This window comes from Salmo salar, chromosome 20 (genome assembly GCF_965601325.2).
Source record: "Salmo salar chromosome 20, fSalSal1, whole genome shotgun sequence".
Lineage (NCBI taxonomy): Eukaryota > Metazoa > Chordata > Actinopteri > Salmoniformes > Salmonidae > Salmo > Salmo salar.
Genome location: NC_138310.1, coordinates 45,596,526 through 45,621,256, shown reverse-complemented (window position 1 = coordinate 45,621,256; position 24,731 = coordinate 45,596,526). Strand labels below are relative to the sequence as shown.

The following is a 24,731-nucleotide window of genomic DNA, read 5'->3' as shown; positions in this document are numbered from 1 at the left end:
CAAGGTGCACCTGTGTAATGATCATGCTGTTTAATCAGCTTCTTGATATGCCACTCCTGTCAGGTGGTTGGATTATCTTGGCAAAGGAGAAATGCTCACTAACAGGGATGTAATCAAATTTGTGCACAACATTTGTGAAAAAAATATACTTTTTGTGCATATGGAACAATTCTGGGATGTTTTATTTCAGCTCATGAAACACTTTACATGTTTTGATTATATTTTTGTTCAGTGTACAAACCTGAATTGCAGAACACACACCATCCAGCATAATCCATATTAATGTTTGCCGTTTTGTGCGTAGCTGGGAAACCTGGCAAGCATCTCACACTCTCTTCTCAAAATGTATGATTATTTTACCACAGCCTTAAAGGGCAATTGCAACCAACAAAAGTCATAATAAAATGTATTAGGGGTTGCATTACTTGCATGCATCCTTTGCTTTGTGCATAAGCATGTATACATTACATAGTCAGAGCCCAGCTGCACACACACCTTTACACATCAAAACAACATGCATGCATGGATTAATGTGCTAGTATAAATGTACATAAATAATGCACCAGTCCAATCCCTGCACTTTGACTCAGAGTAACAAAAGATTTTTCTGTGCACCTGCAGGTCAAACTTCAAAGTCAACCCTCCACTCAGGGCGGCGAGCAAACAGATATCAGAATAGCAATGTTACCGGTTGACGTAAGAGGTGGGTCCGGTTGGCTTGGAAACGAATTGGCACTGAAGCGTGGAGGCCCGCCCCCTGTACAAATACCCCCATGGCTCTGACGTCAATGTACGTCAACGAGAGAATATGATGCCTGCTGCAACTCAACTCATGTACTTTAGCAAATATAGGTAGCTAGCTGAAATATTATAGCTCTATTGTATTGGGGAACGTGGCGTGACAGCCGTAAATGTCTTCTGTCGTCTCGTTGGTCTGAAGGCTCGTTAATGTTCAAACTGGCTGGGCGACCGAGAAATGTACTTTGTCTATTTTGAATAGACAACATTTTAGCGGGCGGTTTGTTTTCCCTTTCAACATCTGTAGGCTCAAGTCGCGAGCCCCTAGGTCCTCACCCCAAACCCTATTTAATAAAGCATGGTCATGGCTGACAATCACCAAAAACCAATGGTCCGGGGTCCTGTCCGAGTGGGCTTCTACGATATCGAACGTACTCTAGGAAAGGGTAATTTCGCCGTTGTGAAGCTGGCTAGACATCGCATTACCAAGACCGAGGTGAGTGCTGAGAATTAGCTAGCTGGCTGGCTAGCATGCTATTTAACAGTGAGCTAAGCGTGTGATTCTCTTGCAAAGGGCACTAACCTTGTCTTTTAACTAACAAGCTAGTAGTTACTTGCCCCCTGCATTGCAGTTGTAAGTTAGCTAGTTATCTGAAGTTATATTTGCACATTTATTCTGTAGTTGTCTCATTCTGTTCACATTGACATGTTTAGACCATTTCACACCTACCTAGTTTACTATGTTGCAAACAGTCTTTTTATTTTTTTTGCAAAGATTTTGACCCGTACATGAAAGTTATAGACTTGTAACTTAACAACTATTATGTAACTTGATAATCAAAACTGTCTAGGATTAGCAAAATTGGGTGTCACACAGTTTTACATTTAGGCAATGTTAGCCTAACTGTGAAGCTGATTCATTCATGTGTGTTCATGCCATGAGATTTACATTATCCCATCACTTTGTAACCTCAATGTTGTGCAATACACTGCCTTTCTTTGACCATGGATCAATACCTTGCTTCATTACTCTCACTAACAATTGTGTGCAGTTTGTATAGTGTTATGTATAATGTGGTCAACAAGACACCCCCCCCCCCCCCCAGTACTACACAGCTGATTCAAATAACCAACTCATCATCAAGCTTTGATTATCTGAATCTGCTGTGTAGTGCTAGGGCAAAAACCAGAACATGCACCCAGGGGGGACTCCAGGACAAAGTTTGGGAAACCCTGCCATAGACCTGTGTAAACAATTAGACCTGTGTAAAAATTAGATTTTTTTGTTGTCTCTTCTTGGGACAATCAGTGTGCAGTTGTTGTGTGCACTATTCACAGACGCTAATTGTCCTTTATCATGACTCTTACATTACACATAAGTCTTTGGACGATGGCATGTTCTGTGCAGGGGAGTTTTGTTAAGTGCGCTGACACTCAATCTGAACGTTAACAAGTGTAAGGACCGTATCTTTCATATCAGCGATTTCCAAAAGGTTAAATTGATCAAATCAAACTCTATTTGTCACACGCGCCGAATACGACATGTGTAGACCTTAACCAACAGTGCAGTTCAAGAAAGAGTTTACCAAATAAACAAAAGTAACACAGTAAAATAACAATGAGGCTATATACAGGAGGTACCGGTACCGAGTCAATGTGTGGGGTTACAGTTTAGTTGAGGTAATTTGTACATGTAGGTAGGGGTGAAGTGACTATGCATAGATAATAAACAATAAGTAGCAGCAGTGTAGAAAACAAATGGAGGGGGGGTGTCAATGTAAATAATCCAGTGGGCTTTTCATTAATTGTTAAGCAGTCTTATGGCTTGGGGGTAGAAGCTTTTAAGGAGCCTTTTGGTCCCGCACTTGGCACTCCGGTACCGCTTGCCGTGCGGTAGCAGAGAGTACAGTCTATGACTTTGGTGACTGGAGTCTTTGACAATGTTTTGGGCTTTCCCCTGACACCGCCTAGTATATAAACTCAGCAAAAAAATAAACTTCCCCTCACTGTCAACTGCGTTTATTTTCAGCAAACTTAACATGTGTAAATATTTGTATGAACATAACAAGATTCAACAACTGAGACATAAACTGAACAAGTTCCAAAGACATGTGACTAACAGAAATGCAATAATGTGTCCCTGAACAAAGGGGGGGTCAAAATCAAAAGTAACAGTCAGTATCTGGTGTGGCCACCAGCTGTACTGCAGTGCATCGCCTCCTCATGGACTGCACCAGATTTGCCTGTTCTTGCTGTGAGATGTTAGCCCACTCTTCCACCAAGGCACCTGCAAGTCCCTGGACATTTCTGGGGGGAATGGCCGTAGCCCTCACCCTCCGAACCAACAGGTCCCAGACGTGCTCGATGGGATTGAGATCCGGGCTCTTCGCTGGCCATGGCAGAATACTGACATTCCTGTCTTGCAGGAAATCACGCACAGAACGAGCAGTATGGCTGGTGGCATTGTCATGCTGGAGGGTCATGTCAGGATTAGAGGTCGGCCGATTAGGATTTTTCATCGCCGATACCGATTATTGGAGGCCCCAAAAAGGCCGATACCGATTAATCGGCCGTTTTTAATTATAAAAAAAATTTAACATTTTTAATTTTTTATTATTTATTTATTTTGTAATAATGACAATTACAACAATACTGAATGAACACTTATTTTAACTTAATATAATACATCAATAAAATCAATCTAGCCTCAAATAAATAATGAAACATGTTCAATTTGGTTTAAATAATGCAAAAACAAAGTGTTGGAGAAGAAAGTAAAATTGCAATATGTGCCATGTAAGAAAGCTGATGTTTAAGTTCCTTGCTCAGAACATGATAACATATGAAAGCTGGTGGTTCCTTTAAACATGAGTCGTCAATATTCCCAGGTAAGAAGTTTTAGGTTGTAGTTATTATAGGAATTATAGGACTATTTCTCTCTATACGATTTGTATTTCATATACCTTTGACTATTGGATGTTCTTATAGGCACTTTAGTATTGCCAGTGTAACAGTATAGCTTCCGTCCCTCTCCTCGCTCCTACCTGGGCTCGAACCAGGAACACATCGATAACAGCCACCCTCGAAGCAGCGTTACCCATATAGAGCAAGGGGAACAACCACTCCAAGTCTCAGAGCGAGTGACGTTTGAAACCCTATTAGCGCACACCCCGCTAACTAGCTAGCCATTTCACATCGGTTATACCAGCCTAATCTTGGAGTTGATAGGCTTGAAGTCATAAACAGCTCAATGCTTGAAGCACAGCGAAGAGCTGCTGGAAAAACTCACGAAAGTGCTGTTTGAATGAATGCTTATGAGCCTGCTGCTGCCTACCACCACTCAGTCAGACTGTTCTATCAAATCATAGACTTAATTATAATATAATAAACACACAGAAATACGAGCCTTAGGTCATTAATATGGTCAAATCCGGAAACTATCATCTCGAAAACAAAACGTTTTTCCTTTCAGTGAAATACGGAACTGTTCCATATTTTATCTAACGGGTGGCATCCCTATGTCTAAATATTCCTATTACATTGCACAACCTTCAATGTTATGTCATAATTACGTAAAATTCTGGCAAATTAGTTCGCAACGAGCAAGGCGGCCCAAACTGTTGCATATACCCTGACTCTGCGTGCAATGAATGCAAGAGAAGTGACACAATTTCACCTGGTTAATATTGCCTGCTAACTTGGATTTCTTTTAGCTAAATATACAGGTTTAAAAACAGATACTTCTGTGTATTGATTTTAAGAAAGGCATTGATGTTTATGGTTAGGTACAGTCGTGCAACGATTGTGCTTTTTTCACAAATGCGCTTTTGTTAAATCATCCCCCGTTTGGCGAAGTCTGCTGTCTTTGTTAGGAAGAAATAGTCTTCACAGTTCACAACGAGCCAGGCGGCCCAAACTGCTGCATATACCCTGACTCTGTTGCAAGAGAAGTGACACATTTTCCCTAGTTAAAAGAAATTCATGTTAGCAGGCAATATTAACTAAATATGCAGGTTTAAAAATATATACTTGTGTATTGAAAGGCATTGATGTTTATGGTTAGGTACATGTTGGAGCAACGTGTACCTAAGCGATTATATGCAACGCAGGACAGGCTAGATAAACTAGTAATATCATCAACCATGTGTAGTTAACTAGTGATTATGATTGACTGATTGTTTTTTATAAGATTAGTTTAATGCTAGCTAGCAACTTACCTTGGCTTCTTACTGTGTTCGCGTAACAGGCAGGCTCCTCGTGGAGTGCAATGTAAAGCAGGTGTTTAGAGCGTTGGACTAGTTAACCGTAAGGTTGCAAGATTGAATCCCTGAGCTGACAAGGTAAAAATCTGTCGTTCTGCCCCTGAACAAGGCAGTTAACCCACCGTTCCTAGGCCGTCATTGAAAATAAGAATGTGTTCTTAACTGACTTGCCTAGTTAAATAAAGGTGTAAAAAAAACAACTGCCAAATCGGCGTCCAAAAATACCGATTTCCGATTGTTATGAAAACTTGAAATCAGCCCTAATTAATCGGCCATTCCGATTAATCGGTTGACCTCTAGTCAGCATGAGCCTGCAGGAAGGGTACCACATGAGGGAGGAGGATATCTTCCTTGTAACGCACAGCGTTGCAATTGCCTGCAATGACAACAAGCTCAGTCCGATGATGCTGTGACACACCGCCCCAGACCATGACGGACCCTCCACCTCCAAATCGATCCCACTCCAGAGTACAGGCCTCGATGTAACGCTCATTCCTTCGACGATAAACGCGAATCCGACCATCACCCCTGGTGAGACAAAACCGTGACTCGTCAGTGAAGAGCACTTTTTGCCAGTCCTGTCTGGTCCAGTGACGGTGGGTTTGAGCCCATAGGCGACGTTGTTGCCGGTGATGTCTGGTGAGGACCTGCCTTACGACAGGCCTACAAGCACCTTTCCAGCCTCTCTCAGCCTATTGCGGACAGCCTGAGCACTCAGACAGTTGTTGTTGCCATCCTGTTCCTGTCCCGCAGTTGTGATGTTCGGATGTACCGATCCTGTGCAGGTGTTGTTGCACGTGGTCTGCCACTGCAAGGACGATCAGCTGTCCATCCTGTCTCCCTGTAGCGCTGTCTTAAGCGTCTCACAGTACGGACATTGCAATTTATTGCCCTGGCCACATCTGCAGTCCTCATGCCTCCTTGCAGCATGCCTAAGGCACGTTCACGCAGAAGAGCAGAGACCCTGGGCACCTTTCTTTTGGTGTTTTTTAGTCCGTAGAATGGCCTCTTTAGTGTCCTAAGTTTTGTGACCTTAATTGCCTACCGTCTGTAAGCTGTTAATGTCTTAACGACCGTTCCACAGGTGCATGTTCATTAATTATGGTTCATTGAACAAGCATGGGAAACAGTGTTTAAACCCTTTACAATGAAGATCTGTGAAGTTATTTCGATTTATCTTTGAAAGACAGGGTTCTGAAAAGGGGAGGCTTCTTTTTTCGCTGAGTTTAGGTCCTGGAATGCAGGAAGCTTGGTCCCAGTGATGTACTGGGCCGTACGCACTACCTTCTGTAGCGCCTTGCAGTCGGAGGCCGTGCAGTTGCCATACCAGGCAGTGACGCAACCGATCACGATGCTCTGGATGCTACAGCCTTAGAACTTTTTGAGGATCTGGGGACCCATGCCAATTCTTTTCAGTCTCCAGATGGGGGAAAAGGTGTTGTCGTGCCCGCCTTTTCCTGTAGTCCACGATCAGCTCCTTTTGTCTTGCTCACATTGAGGGAGAGGTTGTTGTCCTTCAACCACACTGCCAGGTCTCTGACCTCCTCCCTATAGGCTGTCTCATTGTTGTCGGTGATCAGGCCTACCACTGTTGTGTCCACAGCAAACTTAATGATGGTGTTGGAGTCGTGTTTGGCCACGTAGGTGAACAGGGAGACCTGGAGGGGACTAAGCACACACCCCTAAGGGGCCCCATTGTTGAGGATCAGCGTAGCAGACGTGTTGTTGCCTACCCTTACCACCTGGGGGCGCCCCGTCAGGAAGTCCAGGATCCAGTTGCAGTGGGAGGTGTTTAGTCCCAGGGTCCATAACTTAGTGATGAGCTTTGCGGGCACTATGGTGTTTAACACTGAGCTGTAGTCAATGAACAGCATTCTCACATAGGTGTTCCTTTTGTCCAGGTGGGAAAGGGTAGTGTGGAGTACGATTGAGATTGCGTCAACTGTGGATCTGTTGGGCTGGTATGTGAATTGGAGTGGGTCTAGGGTATCCGGGAGGATGCTGTTGATGTGAGCCATGACCAGCCTTTCAAAGCACTTCATGGCTACTGACGTGAGTGATACGGGCAGTAATCATTTAGGTAGGTTACCTTTGCTTCCTTGGGCACATTACTATGGTGGTCTGCTTGAAACATGTAGGTATTACAGACTCAGTCAGTGAGAGGTTGAAAATGTCAGGGAAGACACTTGCCAGTTGGTCCGCGGATGTTTTGACTACACGTCCTGGTAATCCGTCTGGCCCCGCGGCTTTGTGAATGTTGACCTGTTTAAAGGTCTTGCTCACATCGGCTACCGAGAGCGTTATCACACAGTCGTCCTGAACAGCTGATGCTCTCATGCATGCTTCAGTGTTGCTTGCCTCGAAGTGAGCACAAAAGGCATTTAGCTCATCTGGTAGGCTCGCATCACTGGGCATCTTGCGGCTGGGTTTCTCTTTGTAGTCCGTAATAGTTTTCAAGCCCTGCCACATCCGACGAGCGTCAGAGCCGGTGTAGTAGGATTCAATCTTAATCCTGTGTTGATACTTTGTTTGTCGGAGGGCATAGCAGGATTTCTTATAAGCGTTCGGATTAGTGTCCCACTCCTTGAAGCAGCAGCTCTAGCCTTTAGCTCAATGCAGATGTTGCCTCTAATTCTTGGCTTCTGTTTGGGATATGTACTTGCGGTCACTGTGGGGACGACGACGTCAATGCACTTATTGTTGCAGCCGAAGACTCCTGAATGCCATTTGATGAATCCCGGGAACATATTCCAGTCTGCAAGTAAAACAGTCCTGTAGCGTAGCATCCGCATCATCTGACCATTTGGTAATTGGTCACTGGTAATTCATGCTTTTGTTTTTTTGCTTGTAAGCAGGAATCAGGCGCATTGGTTTGTGGTTGTAAATGGACGGGTACGAATAATATAGATGAGATGAGATAGTTTGGTCTCCAGTTTTTCATAAGGTACTCTACCTCAGGCGAGCAATACCTCAAGCGAGCAATACATTGAGACGTCTTTAATATTAGACATCGCGCACCAGCTGTTATTGACAAATAGACACACCTTGTCTTAACAGACGTAGCTTCTCTGTCCTGCCATTGCATGGAAAATCCCACCAGCTCTATATTATCTGTCGTCGTTCAGCCACGACTTGGTGAAACATAAGATATTACAGTTTTTAATGTCCCGTTGGTAGTATAATCTTGATCGTAGGTCATCCATTTTATTTTCCAATGATTACACATTGGCCAATAGAACGGATAGCAGTGGGAGTTTACTCACTCGCCTACGAATTCTCAGAAGGCAGCCCGACCTCTGCCCCCTTTTTCTCCGTCTTTTCTTCACGCAAATGACAGGGATTTGGGCCCTTTCCTGAGAAAGCAGTATATTCTTCGCATCAGACTCGTTAAAGAAAAATGGTTCTTCTAGTTCGAGGTGAGTAATTGCTGTTCTGATGTCCATAAGTTATTTTTGGTCATAAGAGATGGTAGCAGCAACATTATGTACAAAATAAGTTTAACTTCTATGGGCTAGGTACCTGCGGGACACAGCCAGTGAAATATCAGGGCGGAAAATAAAAAAACAACAAAATGTCATAATTCAACTTTCTCAAACATACAACTATTTTACACCATTTTAAAGATAAACTTCTCGTTAATCTAACCACATTGTCCGATTTCAAAAAGGCTTTACAGCGAAAGCAAAACATTAGATTATGTTAGGAGAGTACATAGACAAAAATAATCACACAGCCATTTTCCAAGCAAGGACATGTGTCAATAAAACCCAAAACACAGCTAAATGAAGCACTAACCTTTGACGATCTTCATCAGATGACACTCCTAGGACATTATGTTACACAATACATGTATGTTTTGTTCAATCAAGTTCATATTTATATCCCAAAACAGCATTTTACATTGGCGCGTGATGTTCAGAAAATGTATTCCACCAAAACGTCCGGTGAATGTGCACATCAATTTACAAAAATACTCATCATAAATATTGACAAAATATATAACAATTATTTTAAGAATTATAGATAGACTACCCCTGGATGCAACCGCTGTGTCAGATTTTAAAATAGCTTTACGGAGAAAGCACATTTTTCAATATTCTGAGTACATAGCTCAGCCATCACGGTGAGCTATTCAGACACCCGCCAAGTTCGGGGCAACCTAAACTCAGAATTAGTATTAGAAATATGCTCTTACCTTTGCTGATCTTTGTCAGAATGCACTCCCAGGACTGCTACTTCAACAAGAAATGTTGTTTTTGTTCGAAATAATCCATATTTATGTACAAATACCTCCGTTTTGTTAGTGCGTACAGATCACTTATCCAAAGGCATAACGTGTGAGCGTGGAACGAGAGACAAAAAGTCAAAATGTTCCATTACCGTACTTAGAAGCATGTCAAACGCTGTTTAAAATCAATCTTTATGGTATTTTTAACGTAAAATTGCGATAATATTCCAACCGGACAATAGCGTATTCATTCAAGAAGAAAAAGGAGGAACGGCGCGCTCGCGGGACCGAGCATATCCAATCCCTTTGTTGCCAGGCAGACCACTCAGTAACTGAGCTCCTATAATCTGCCCAGTGACAGGAGAAGGCTCAAACCACTTTCTGAAGGCTTTAGACAATTCTCAGACTTTCCACTTCCTGCTTAGATTTTTCTCAGGTTTTTGCCTGCCATATGAGTTCTGTTATACTCACAGACACCATTCAAACAGTTTTATAAACTTCAGAGTGTTTTCTTTCCAAATCTACTAATAATATGCATATTCTAGTTTCTGGGCCAGAGTAGTAACCTGTTTAAATTGGGTACGTTTTTTCATCCGGCCGTGAAAATACTGCCCCCTAGCCCAGACAGGTTAAAAAATAAGTTACAAACAACGCGTAAAAATGAACAAAATAGCACAATTGGTTAGGAGCACGTAAAACGTCAGCTATCCCCTCCGGCGCCATTCTTCACGCCATATCTCCATGTTACAGCGCTTGTTATTCTACCCCCCAAGCCATAAGACTCCTGAACAGCTAATCAAATGACTACCCTGACCAGGCCCACCCATTTACTCTGTACTGGTACCCTCTGAATATAGCCTCACTATTGTTAATTTACTGCTGCTCTTTAATTATTTGTTACTTTAATGTTTTATTTTTGACTTATCTATTTTTGACTTATTTTTCTTAACTGCATTGTTGGTTAAGGTTTTATAAGTAAGCATTTCACTAAGGTCTACACGTATTGTAGTCGGCGCATGTGACAAATAAAATTGTATCTGTTTATAGAAAACAGCCGGAAGACGAGACGACCACCTGTGCTAATTAGCTACGGTATCTAGCATAGTCCGAACACATGTGTGTAACTCGGGAAGTGTAGCAGAAGTGACATTTCATTGGATAGAGGCACCCATAGCTTTATTGATCTGTGCAAAATGTATACATGGCTGAAAACTCTCTAATGCCGCCTAGAGTTTTCGAGAGCTAAGACGCTAACTGCTTTAGCGCCTTTTGACGGTAGAATCTAATGAACGGGGGAGTTTTTTTGTTGAGCCCAGACGCTTGCTCTAAACGTTAACACGCATCCTTGCAGGTACGGTTTTGGAAACATAAGGAACTTATCTTTCATATCGGCAATAAATAATTTTCCAAAAACAAAAGGTTAAATTACTACACACCTTTTTATAGGGTTAGGGTTCATACATGCCCGTATTTCCATGTTACATTGCTTGTTTACGGAAACAGACGGAAGACGGGTGGATTAGGGAGAGGCTGTGCGGACACACCTAGTGCCCAAATTGCTGACGTGTTGCGCAGTTGAGAGTCGGGTGGAGCTTAATGGATTCGGTTCAGTCAGTCCTCTTGATAAGCCCTTCCCAGCTTGTTAGTTTATGCTTGCTAGCTTGCAAAAAGAGCAGCATGGTGCTAGTTAAAACTTGTAAAAGAAAGTAATGTTTGTTTCGATGGGCGAGGGAGAAATAACTTGTTGTTAGGGCTTGCACAATTATCGTAGAATCGTGTAACCGACAATTAAGGACAATAACCGTGAACAATTTTTTTTGTTGTAGTAATAATCGTCATACAACTCTTTTCTGGAGGGTGGATTCAACGTTTTATTTAGTAGATATAGTTTACCCAAGAACACTTTAAAATGATGTGGGTAAAGCAATTAATAATTTTACGAGCAGAATGGCACAGTCGGGAGGAGAAGCATCATTTCTAAAAGTTCCAAGCTGTCAACACCATTCGTTTTGGAGGCAGGGGTGTCACCAAAGCTGTGTTGTATTTAGGGCTGAGCCCATTTAGTCGACTGGTCGATTGTTTGGTCGATAGGCTGTGCCACACCAGTAGTACATGTACTGTTAATTACCATAATTGCTCATCTATAACGTTTGTTTGGTTAGGGCAATTTCTGTTAATGCATTCAATATATTATTATTCTATTCTTACCATTGTTGTTGTAGGTGTGGACACGTTGTTTTTAGAGCGCACAACTACAGTAGACTACACTTGTGATAATTATGATTTCATTCCATTTACGAGCTGTCAATTTATTCATTGTCTTTTTGTTTGGAGTGCTCCTGTCAGTCTTGAGGAAGGACACGCACTTGATTATTCATAGAAGTAAGTAAGCGGCCAACAAGTGCTCAGCATATGTGGGAACTCCTCCAAGACTGTTGGAAAAGCATTCCAGGTGAAGCTGGTTGAGAGAATTCCTAATGTGTGCAAAGCTGTCATCAAGGTGGTTACTTTGAAGAATATAAAATATATTTAGATTTGTTTAACACAAGCATTTCCCTACACCTGCAATAACATCTGCTAAACACATGTATGTGACCAATAAAATTTGATTTGACATTTTTGGTTACTACATGATGCCATATGTGTTATTTTATAGTGTTGATGTCTTCACTATTATTCTACCATGTAGAAAATAGTAAAAAATAAAGAAAAACCCTTGAATGAGTAGGTGTGTCCGAACTTTTAACTGGTACTGTAGCTAGCTAATTAGCACAGGTTTTCCACTGGGAGAGGCTATACGGAGACGCCTGGTGCCCAAAATGTATGATGCATGCCATGCAGCAAGAGTTGAGTGGGGACGAACGGATTCGGTTCAGTCAGTTGTACTAATGAGCCCTCACCAGCTAGCTAATTTATTCTTGTGACTTCAACGAGAATTAGAAACTTGTCTGCCAAAGTTGGGACTTGAGAGAGTCATTCCATTTCTATCAGGGTAATTGTTTTTATTTTTATGTAGATATTAATGCCGTAGTTGTACATTTTCGGGGAAAATCACTACAATAAATTCGTTTTAGCTGTCATCCTGGCATGATATTGGCCACACGATCTAGCTACTTCCTTCTCCTTACTGCAGGACAGCAGTGCTCGGCATTAGCCGGCAAGCAGGAAATAAGGACACACTGTGCCCGGTGATGTTGTGTTGCCTGCTTGCATCGCAAACTCTCATTGAGCAGTAGACTGTATCACGGTGACTACCAATGCTACAAGTTAATTCTTGTGTAGGCTGCTATCCTACTCAAAGTATACTCAAGTGGGATGGAACAAATTGGCTACGTTAGCTGCTGCCAGCAGCATGATACATCTGCCCGGTGAAGCAAAACAGTGGGAAGAACCTCGATACAACCTCGTTACGTTAGCTAATTGGCACGTCAAGATGACATCCAGATGGTGACAAATGTTTCCATATATAGACACACACCCTATATTTGAATAAAGTAAACTATATGTAGGCTACTGAGCTTGTCTGATGCTTTAATAAGCACAGCGACTTTAAAAAGACATACAAATTACAAAAAAGAGGGAGCCAGAGATCATTATAGCCTAACCAGAAGAAAAAAACCTGTTCTTGACCAGACCCCCCTCCCACTTCGCAGATTGTGCCCCTGGTAATAGGCTTCACCAGCGGTTGGCAACCTTTCCCATTTGGAGTGTCAAGCTATCATACCATTTCTACTGATCTGCGTGCAAGTTGTGATTTTTCATATGCACGTTTTTGTGGAATAGTTTCATTTAATTTATAATAAGTCTTCATATCTCAAAATCAATGTCGTGGTTAATCAATATTCCATCTAAATGATACAAATCTAAAAGGTTCTTTATTGCCATTATTTAATAATAGGTTACATAGCTTACAAATATATTTTGATTTGATTAACACTTTTTTGGCTATTACATGATTCCATATGTGTTATTTCATAGTTTTTTTTCATGTCTTCACTATTATTCTACAATGTAGAGAATATTAAAAATAAAGGAAAAACCCTTGAATGAGTAGGTGTCCAAACTTTTGACTGGTATTGTATATGCGTCTCCAAACACCTGTATGTAAACAGAAGACGGACGCCACAAACGGGTTGTCAATGAAAAATACCGCTGGCTGCAGCTGTGTTATCTGTATGTGTGCTGTTTGCGTTTGTGGAATTATTTGAAAGTAGGGGGATTTATGTTTCTATAACCGTACCGCATTTGAGAATCGATTCACGTTTAGATGGGGTATTTGTCTGTTTTGGCTTCCAAAGCCATTTCGCCTTTAACTAGAACATTTTAAGGTCCTTGGATTATAATGAGCAACATTAGGCTCCTTTAGTCCATTACGGGGCTACTCTGTACATAACTAGTAATTGCCAAGCAAATCCGTCAGCCCCTGTTTAGTGTTTACTGCTTGGATATGGTATTAGCAGCAGCCCACTGTCCTGGATTCTTGACTTTGCAAGATTTAAAATCTCTCTCGTTACTCATATCGTCTTAGTGATCTTGTGATCAGTAGGTCCTCAGTTCAAGAATGCCCCCGAACCTTACTTGACCTCCTTGTAGGGGCTGGCAGTAGGCCTAACGCCTCATCACACCGACAGCGTCTTTGTGTTTTGGTACACCAGAAGTGTATTCATTTCCAATGGAACACTGCGTTTGCCTTGCAGCATTGCGTTGCAGAGGTAGTTGCAGTGCGTTCTTTGTGGTGCATAAATTGGAAATATTGAACGTATGCATCAAACAATATGCGTAGACGGCTTGACAGAAATGGTAGCAGAAGGTGAATGTTGAACTTTTGTTGCACTCATATCCAGATGATGCTGCGTACCATTTTGCGCAATGATGCTGTAGGTGTGATCAAGGTGTAAATGTCTTCTGTTCATAACGAAGAGGGAGGGGAGCATTAGTGCAGTGATATGGATGTAATCAAGCATTGTATTGGGTAAGATTAGAGTAGAATGATTAAAGGCCTCCCCTCGCTTTTGTTAAATGCTGTTTATGAGAGAGCTAGACTTGGGATATTGCATGTTATCATGACATGGACACTGTTAATCAACTCTTGCAAGGATGAAGAAATTGCCTGTTTTCCAGCAGCTTCTGCTAGTGTCTGCCCCCCTTACCTCTCACCCAGTGTGGATGGCAGAATATAAAAGCTGTTTATGATTTCTCTTAGCAAACCGTTTTTTGTGCAAAGGATAGTGTTTGAGGTTTATTGTCTGTGCTCGCCTTGCAAGAACTTAGAGTGCTGTGGAATTATATTAGGGAGAGATAGGCCTACTGCTTACCACTTTTGCCTTTGGACTTTCTTAGAATTATCTGCCTCAGTCTTAGCAACACTTAAATGTATGCCTATATATATATATATATATATATATATATATATATATATATATATATATATATCTATATATGCATACATTTAAGTGTTGCTAAGACTGAGGCAGATAATTCTAAGCATACATTAATATATATATATGCATACATTTATATAGAGGTCTTTTTGTGTAAAGGAATATATCAAGGGAATCCTTTTGAATGTTTTGTCCAGGGACTCATCACTGTATTCTGTGTTCCACAGGTTGCCATTAAAATCATAGACAAGAGCCAACTAGATGCTGTGAACCTGGAGAAGATCTACCGGGAGGTACAGATCATGAAAATGTTGGACCACCCGCACATCATCAAGTTGTACCAGGTAAACCGCTCCTTTTAAAACACCAGTCTACAAAATATAATCAATTTTTATTTGTTCCTCTGGGTTTTTGTATAAATGTGCAATGCCTATGGTCATTCAGGACATTTTCTAATGGGTGAGCAAACATCTCCAATCTACCTGGCCTTCACAGTCCTAGACCTTCATAGATATCAGAACTGACGTCTGACGGAGTTAATAACTAACCAACCAGCCCTCTCAAAGCAACGTGTCAAGGTGCTTAACAAAATTTCACCTAAACTGTACTGTAGGATTCAGCCTCTTGTGTTAATAGCAGTGGGGGGAAAAGCAATGTTCAGCTGTCAAGCTCTACAATCAGAGGAGGTCCTACTAGTCAACCTGAAAATCCCACCCCAGACTTCACTTTTCTTACATAAGACTTTAGGTCACTTTGGTTGTTGGGAATGTGAATAGCAGTTAATTATTATTATACAACCAAATGGCTCTGGTCCAGGCTTTGCTGTGTAATCATTGTATATCATTATTTCCAACAGCTCTTCCATACAAACGGCATGGGTCAATTAGTCATTTCCTTTCAGGCCTCATAAACAGAGGGCAGCAGGCTTGGCATCGGCTCTCATCTCCAAACAACCAATCCCCCCCCCCCCCCCCCCCCGTTCAGTTTGTCTTGGGGTCTTTGCTTCACAGGATGCCCGCTCCGCGGACTCAGAGGCCCAAGTTTTCCACAGTCACATACACACACACACACACACAGCTCTTCACGGTTTCCAATGAACTTGTAGGCTATAATGTTGACATTTGCATGGGATAACAATCCATGTAATTTCCCCATTTGCATCGTTGACCAAGTACTGTGACAGAATTTGGATAGTAAGTGCCATGTGATCGGCATGTTATGGAAAGCACTGGGGAAAGTGACATTGATTATCCCTACAGGGTTTTTGGTAAAATCATGGAGACGGGCATATTGGTCAGAAATGGTGCCGAGTAAAGCGTAAGTTTGCCCAGATGGGAATTTACATGAAATAACCACTTTGTAGGATTCCTATGTGAATGTATCTGATTCATTAATGCGTTTATTTTTTATCTCTATTCATCCCTTTGTTTTCTTTGGCTAATTCTAGGACACGTCCCAAATGACATCCTATTCCCAATGTAGTGCACTACCTCCCATAGGGCCCTGGTCAAAAAGAAGTGCACATAGGGAATAGTGTGCCATTTGGGATGCTGTGCACATAGGGAATAGTGTGCCATTTGGGATGCTGCCCTGGTGTCCTCCCACACACACCGCTGGCACTATCAGTACCGTCTCTCTACTGGGAATAGTGGAGCCGTTCAACCAGAACATCGTTCCCATTCTCTCATGTCTTCCATATTTGTGTCATTTTTGTAATTCCAAAAAATAAAGCATTCTTTTATTTGCTGTGAGCAGCATATATGAGCCTTTACGGTGTGACATTTGCAACATTTACTCTGCTGATCAATGCAAGTTTGTATTAATTCATTTGTTCTTTTATGATCCTTTCATTTAAGACTGTTCTGCTGTTCTCAGTACACCCACGTCAGCCAGCCTAATACTGTTCCAGGAATCTATGCACGAGGATTATCAGATGAATTTACATTTTAACAGCACCAAGGTCATTGCTGAGGTTGGTCTTAATCTGTTTTGCTGTGTGCTTATTGCTTACTCATTGTTTCCTTCCCTTTTTCACAGGTGATGGAGACCAAAAACATGCTCTACTTGGTGACAGAGTATGCCAAAAACGGGGAGATTTTCGGTAAGTGAAGCAGACGTACCAAGTGAATTTGTACCCGACTGGAAACAATGTCAAACAATTTTAGCTGAAAGATTTTTTTGTCATGTGTTGTCACCTCTCCTCTCCTGTTAGTTATATTGTGTACTTGCCTGCTGTAGCCTATACGCTGTGTACAAAACATTAACAACACCTGCTCTTTCCATGACATAGACTGACCAGGTGAATCCAGGTGAAAGCAATGATCCCTTATTCATACAACTTGTTCAATATATTTCAATCAGTATAGATGAAGGGGAGGAGACAGGTTATAGAAGGATTTTAAGCCTTGAGAGATTTGAGACATGGTTTGTGTATGTGTGCCATTGAGGGTGAATTGGCAAGACAAAAGATTTAAGTGCCTTTGAACCGGGGGCATGGTAGTGCAGTGGTTCCCAAACTGTGTTGGCGGGGCTTTCTTGAAAGTTGTAATAGTAGAATGCACAAGGTGCAATTTCAAAATTGGGTAGTGCCTCATCAGTTCCTCTTGTCATGTCAGTCATTGCATACGTTCGAGAGATTTTATAACTTGTAAGAAATGTCCGGATCAACTAGCGCATGTCAGCTAATGTTTTTTAGCCCATAGATTTTATTTGTAATGTTTTAGTCACTCAAATATCACATGAATACACATTATACATGGCAAAATGTATAGAATTACCTAAAGATTTGCTTTAAAACTGCAGAATGTTCTCTGCAGCCCATGACAAAATGTGTAGAATTGCTTGAAATAGGCTTTAAACCGGCAACATTTTCTCTCCGCCAACCAGAGGGGTGTGAATAGTTTTGTGTCATGAACCGTGCTTGTGCCCATAGAAATAAATGTGGCACGCACACAGGGGTGGTGCAAAATGTTCCCCAATGCTGGAAGGGTGGCCTGAATGAAAAGGTTTGGGACACCCTGTGGTAATGGGTGCCAGGTGCACCGGTTTGAGTCAAGAACTGCAATGCTGATACGTTTTTTTCATGCTCAATAGTTTCCTGTGTGTATCAAGAATGGTCCACTACCCAAAGGACGTCCAACCAACTTGACACAACTGTGGGAAGTATTGGAGTTAACATTGGCAAGCATCCCTGTGGAACACTTTCACACTTTGTAGAGTCCATGCCCCAACGAATTGAGGCTGTTCTGAGTGGATTGAATGTCCTCAAGAACACAATGGCCTCCATCATCCACCACCAAGACTCTTCCTAGAGCTGGCCACCCAGCCACACTGAGCATTCGGGGGGAAAGGCCTTGGTCAGGGTGGTGACCAAGAACCCGATGGTCACTCTGATAGAGCTCCAGAGTTCCTCTGTGGAGATGGGAGAACCTTCCAGAAGGACAACCATTTCTGCAGCATTCCACCAATCAGGCCTTTATGGTAGAGTGGCCAGACAGAAGCCACTCCTCAGTAAACGGCACATGACAGCCTACTTGGAGTTTGCCAAAAGGCACATAAAAGGACACTCGGACCATGTGAAACAAGTTTATCTGGTCTGATGAAACCAAATGGAACTCTTTGGCCTGAATGCCAAGTGTCACGTCTGGAGGAAACCTGGCACCATCCCTACGGGAAGCATGGTAGTGAAAGCATCATGCTGTGGGGATGTTTTTCAGCGGCAGGGACTGGGAGACTAGTCAGGATCGAGGGAAAGATGAACGGAGCAAAGTGCCGCGAGATCCTTGATGAAAACTTGCTCCGGAGCGCTCAGGACCTCCGACTGGGGGCGAAGGTTCACCTTCCAACAGGAGATCGACCCTAAGCACACAGCCAAGACAATGTAGGAGTGGCTTTGGGACAAGTCTCTGAATGTCTTTGAGTGGACCGGACTTGAACCCGATTGAGCATCTCTGGAGAGACCTGAAAATAGCTGTGCAGCGACGCTCTGTATCCAACCTGAAAGAGTTTGAGAAAATCTGCAGAGAAGAATTGGAGAAACTCCTCAAATACACGTATGCCAAGCTTGTAGTGCCATACCCAAGAAGACTCAAGGCTGTAATCGCTACCAAAGGTGCTTCAACAAAGTACTGAGTGAAGGGTCTGAATACTTATGTAAATGTGATATTTACTTAATTTTCAAAAAAACAGTTTTTGCTTTGTCATTATGGGGTATTGTGAGTAGGTTGATGAGGAAAAAATCGATTTAAATCCATTTTAGAATAAGGCTGTAACATAACAAAATGTGGGAAAAGTAAAGGGGTCTGAATACTTTCCAAATGCGTTGTATGTTACTGATTGGCTTTTACGTAATCAAAAGGGAATGCTTCTTCTGTCTGTTGAAGGACAGGCAGTTGGGAAAAGGAATGCCTCCACCTGTTGTGAGAGGATTTGATTAAATGTTCCCATGAGTTCCCCCTCCATTTGCATATCTTGCCCCAAAGCTTACTTTCAGTGAAGATTGATTGTCATAGGTGAGAACCATTGTGTGAAACCCATATAATTAGAATTCTATGATTGTGACTCATTCGATAGATAGTCTAGGAAATCATCTCTAAAATCACTATGTTTTGACTTAGTTTGTCCTAAGACCATTGTTTACATTGTTGTGCCACTTGGATGGCACCCACCGGAGCAGGGAGAGGGCAAGGAGGCGGCACGGGTTAGTAGCGCTTGTCTGGCCTCCATATTCAGTTTAGAAGTCAGTCAAAACAGGCTTTCTTCAATACCTGTCTGTATCTGTACAGAGTTGATACAGGCTTACCTGTCTGTTCTATATGCCCACCATATAAGATGGAATCTAAACCTAAGATAATATCGTATGATATAGGTAAAGATGTGAAAAGCACATAAGCAAAGTTCGCTTTTGCACAGTACATGGATGTCACAGACAGGCCTTCTTCCCAACGCAAGCCATGTCATTTGTGTATGTTCTCTATAGTTATGTACTTGAAAATGTATCAATTGACCATTTGGGCAGACTTTGAACAGTAATGCAATGGTTCACTGGATCAGTCTAAAACTTTGCACATACACTGCAATCTAAATTGCATCTAGACTCCTAAATGCCATTATATCACTTATCTTTCATTTCAAAGCTGATGGAACAAAGATTATATTTTATCAGATCTAATGTGTTCTCCTACATTAATTTCACATTTCCACAAACGGTATCAAGAATATGCATATCCTTGCTTCAGGTCCTGAGCTATATGCAGTTAGATTTGGATATGTCATTTAGGCTTTTTTTTTTCTTTTTTTTTTTTAAGGGTCCGATCCTCTACACTATTATTGCATGGAACTTATTATTTGACTGTTTAAGCAAATTTCTACTCCTGCACTTATTTAGGCTTGCCATAACAAAGGTGTTGAATACATTTCAGATTTTCATTTTTTATTAATTTGTAAAAATGTCTAAAAACATAATTCCATTATGGGGGTGAGTGTGTGTGTGTGTGTAGGCCAGTGACCCAACATCTCAATATAATATCTTTTAAATTCAGGCTGTAACTCAACAAAATGTGGAATAAATCCAGTAGTGTGAATACTTTCTGAAGGCACTGTATGTTTTTCGTGTTGCATTTTTATTTAATTTTTTTACACACATTCTCACTTCTTAGGGTGTGTGATTTTGCCTAGTCAGAGTAATGCATGTTTACAGAGGTTCAGGAGGAGGGAAATGTAGCAATGATTTACATCAAGTGGTTGATGCCTTTTGGATGGTCATCACTGTGTGTGGGTGTGCGCACAAAGCAGCGATACTGCACTAAATAAACAAACTCTGTGTTTGACACTGCGTCTCCCCGTGCCTAGGTTATGCCAGGGCCAAGCTCAGAGCTGACACTGGTGTTGATTCTAACAGCCATCTTGTTTTCACCACGACTGATAATGAAGGATACAGAGTAGGGGCAAGTGAATGGGACAAAGACGACGGCATTGATACCATGGAGTGCATCCCAAATGACACCCTATTCCCTTTTTAGTGCACTTCTTTTGACCAGGGCCCTTAATGTGTGCACTACATAGGGTGCCATTTGGGACTCTTTCCGGGGCTGTATTGGCTTCTGTGGCGCTTGGAAGACTTGTCTTGCAATCAGCCCATTATGATAGAAATAGACTGGGCTTGATTGTGCGCTCAGTACATTGGGTAACCTCGTTTCAGAGAATCCTTAGATTGCTTCGCAGATCATGTCTAGGTATTACAGAACCATTTTGTCCCCACTTATTGTGCTGTAAGTCCTGATTGCGCAATGTAATATGGTTAGGTAATGCATTTATATGCCGTCTCCATCAACATCATCACTGAGATTGACAGATACCCAGCAAGCAGCACAAACGCTGACGTAAGTAAACAGGATTATAATGTTCTGTTTTCTTCCACTATAAACAGACATCCCTTCCACTTAACATCAATTTAAAGATCCACCAAGCTACATTTGTACAACTTGACTGGCTGTCAAGTAGCATCATTTAAAGCCCCAGTTCTTTACCCAATCACCAGAAAGCACTTCACCCATCTACCCCTACCCCGGTCAACAGCCCTGCACCCCCCACAGCAACTTGCCCAAGCCTCCCCCATTCCTCCTTCACCCAAATCCAGATAGCCGATGTTCTGAAAGAGCTGCAAAATCTGGACCACTACAAATCAGCCGGGCTAGACAATCTGGACCCTGTCTTTCGAAAATGATCCGCCGCAATTGTTGCAACCCCTATTACTAGCCTGTTAAACCTCTTTCGTATTGTCTGAGATCCCCAAAGATTGGAAAGCTCTTCAAAGGGGGAGACACTCTAGACCCAAACTCTTACAGACCTATATCTATCCTACATTTCTACGGTCTTCAAAAGCCAAGTTAACAAACAGATCACCGACCATTTCGAATCCCACCGTACCTTCTCCGCTATGCAGTCTGGTTTCCGAGCTGGTCATCAGTGCACCTCAGCCACGCTCAAGGTCCTAAACGATGTCATAACCGCCATTGATTAGAGACAATACTGTGCAGCTGTATTCATCGAACCTGGCCAAGGCTTTAGACTCTGTCAATCACCACATTCTTATCGGCAGACTCAACAGCCTTGGTTTTTCAAATGACTGCCTCGCCGGTTTCACCAACTACTTCTCTGATAGAGTTCAATGTGTCAAATCGGAGGGCCTGTTGTCCGGACCTCTGGCTGTCTCTATGGGGTGCCACAGGGTTCAATTCTCGGGCCGTCTCTTTTCTCTGTATACATCAATGATGTCGCTCTTGCTGCTGGTGATTCTCTGATCCACCTCTACGCAGACGACACCATTCTGTATACTTCTGGCCCTTCTTTGGACACTGTGTTAACTAACCTCCAGACAAGCTCCAATGCCATACAACTCTCCTTCCGTGGCCACCAACTTCTCTTAAATGCAAGTAAAACTAAATGCATGCTCTTCAACCGATCGCTGCCAGCACCTGCCTGCCCGTCCAGCATCACTCCTCTGGAGTGTTCTGACTTAGAATATGTGGACATCTACAAATACCTAGGTGTAATACCTGTAAACTCTCCTTCCAGACTCACATTAAGCATCTCCAATCCAAAATTAAATCTAGAATCAGCTTCCTATTTTGCAACTCATGCTGCCAAACACACCCTCGTAAAACTGACTATCCTACCGATCCTTGACTTTGGTGATGTCATTTAGAAAATATCCTCCAACACTCTACTCAGCAAATTGGATGTAGTCTATCACAGTGCCATCCGTTTTGTCACCAAAGCCCCATATACTACCCACCACTGCGACCTGTATGCTTCATATTCGTCGCCAAACCCACTGGCTCCAGGTCATCTACAAGTCTTTGTTAGGTAAAGCCCCGCCTTATCTCAGCTCACTGGTCACCATAGCAGCACCCACCCGTGCACGAGCTCCAGCAGGTATATTTCACTGGTCACCCCCAAAGCCATTTCCTCTTTGGCTGCCTTTCCTTCCAGTTCTCTGCTGCCAACGACTGGAACGAAGTTGGAGACTAATATCTCCCTCTCTAACTTTTAAGCACCAGCTGTCAGAGCAGCTCACAGATCACTGCACCTGTACATAGCCCATCTGTAAATAGCCCATCCAACTACCTCATCCCCATACTGTTATTTCTTTTTTTTGCTCCTTTGCACCCAATATCTCTACTTGCACTTTCATCTTCTGCACATCTGTCACTCCAGTGTTTTAATTGCTAAATTGTAGTTATTTCGCCACTATGGCCTATTTATTGCGTTACCTCCCTTATCCTACCTCATTTGTACACACTGTATATAGGCTTTTCTATTGTGTTATGGACTGTATGTTTGTTTATTCCATGTGTAACTCTGTTTGTGTTGCACTGCTTTGCTTTATCTTGGCCAGGTCGCAGTTGTAAATGAGAACTCGTGAAATTAATAAAAATGTAAAAATTAAATCACTGTTTAGAAGTTATTTTTATTAGCCTACTGCTCTCGGTCTGTGTCCATCCAGCTTTGTCCCAGACTCTGAGTGTCAACTAGCTAGTTGTCTGGGAGCAGCTCTAGTATGTCCATCCCATAGAATTACTAGAACGGACGTTCCTATACAAGTCAATGACTTAAACCGTTTCAATAGGTCTATTTCTACGATCCATCCATCCCAGCCCTATGGAGTTTGAGTCTGGCAGGGTAGTGGGTGCCGGACACAGTGAAAGCAGCCATTCCAACCTGTCTGCTGGCTAGTGAGCCTCACCCACCCACCCAGCGCTGCGGGAGTGGATCATACCTGGAGAAATTGGGTCAACCACAAATAATGAGGAGGAGCGGCAGAACAGAACCGCCAAGGCAGAGGAGAGGGGGGAGAGAGGAAGGGAATGTCCATTTGAATTTGGAAAGGGGGTGAAAAAATGTAGGCCATGCATATTAAAATGAAAACTGCCAGAGAGTGGGTGGGTTTTATTGACTAGGCCTGAACACATCTGTCTTCTTGATAGAGTGCCCCGGCGAGATTCATTTTGCCTGTCAACTTCTTTTGTCTGCTGCAATAGTTGTCTATAAAGTTTTTTTTCTTCGGTTACTCAGTAGGTATCGGTGTTTTTTGTCTGAGCTGAAAAGGCTTGGCTATACTGTTGACTCACCCAGCTGACACTATTATCATCTCTTTGCTGGCTTATTTGACCTGGGGCCTGCTCGGTAAGTGTTGAATTGTGTAGCCTATGGGTACGTCTTTACTTCAGCACTAAGTTTCAGGAAAATACATTTGGAGCTGAGATGTTTAAGGAGGGAGAGCGGGAGAGCATTGTTATTGCCCTTGTTCAGTGGGCAGGCTCTGCTTGGCTGTCTGGATGCTGGCCAGCACAGAAATGTACGGACGCCGGGTCCTGCTCTCGCTCGGCTCTCCAATCTCTTCTAAACCTGAGCAGCTGTTAAGAGATTACACATTTCCCCAACAGACCTGGAACGCGGTGCTCTTCTGAGCTTTTTCCTCATTGTTTTTAACACCTTGTCCTAGATCTGTGATTCATCATTCACCCCCCTTCTCCTCCTCTCTTTCTCCCAAAATGCAACACTTCTTTGACTGAGTACACCTGACTGTGCTGCCATGTTGTCGGTCCTCCTCCTTGCCCCTTCTGACGTTCAAGCAGTGCATTACTCATCCTTCCACTGGTGTGATGAGTGTGCTTTTTTTGTGTCATTAACTCTTAGCACTCTGGAGCGCACCAGACGCTGTTGCTAGTGTGTGAAAGGAACAGATTAGGCTAACAGTGAAGCTGAAGGTCTGGTTTGCCAGAGCTGGTTTACCTTCTGGCTAGTACAGTGCCTATAGAAAGTCTATGCCCCCCTTGAACTTTTTTTCCCATTTTGTTGCGTTACAAAGAGGGATTAAAATGTATTTTTCTGTCAACGATCTACACAAAATACTCTGTCAAAGTGGAAGAATTCTAACATTTTATAAAGATGAATAGAAAAAAAACACAAATACCTTGGTTAGATAAGTATCTCCCCCCCCCCAGTCAATACATGTTAGAAACACTTTTTGGCAGGGATTACAGCTGTGAGTCTTCTTGGGTAAGTCTCACAGCTGTGAGCTTTGCAGACCTGTATTGTGCCAAAAAGTGTCCGTAAGTC

General features: G+C 42.5%; 1 protein-coding gene across 1 annotated transcript in view; it reads left to right on the top strand.

The window, feature by feature from the left end:
* The first annotated feature begins 776 nt into the window (after nt 1-776).
* The window catches only part of sik2b (salt-inducible kinase 2b), a 62,513-nt gene continuing 38,558 nt past the window's right edge, over nt 777-24,731 (top strand). The window contains exons 1-3 of the mRNA XM_045703410.2: nt 777-1,234; nt 14,837-14,953; nt 16,647-16,710. Coding sequence (XP_045559366.2) covers nt 1,097-1,234; nt 14,837-14,953; nt 16,647-16,710 — 319 coding nt within the window. The 5' untranslated portion in view covers nt 777-1,096. The remainder of the gene's footprint in view (nt 1,235-14,836; nt 14,954-16,646; nt 16,711-24,731) is intronic.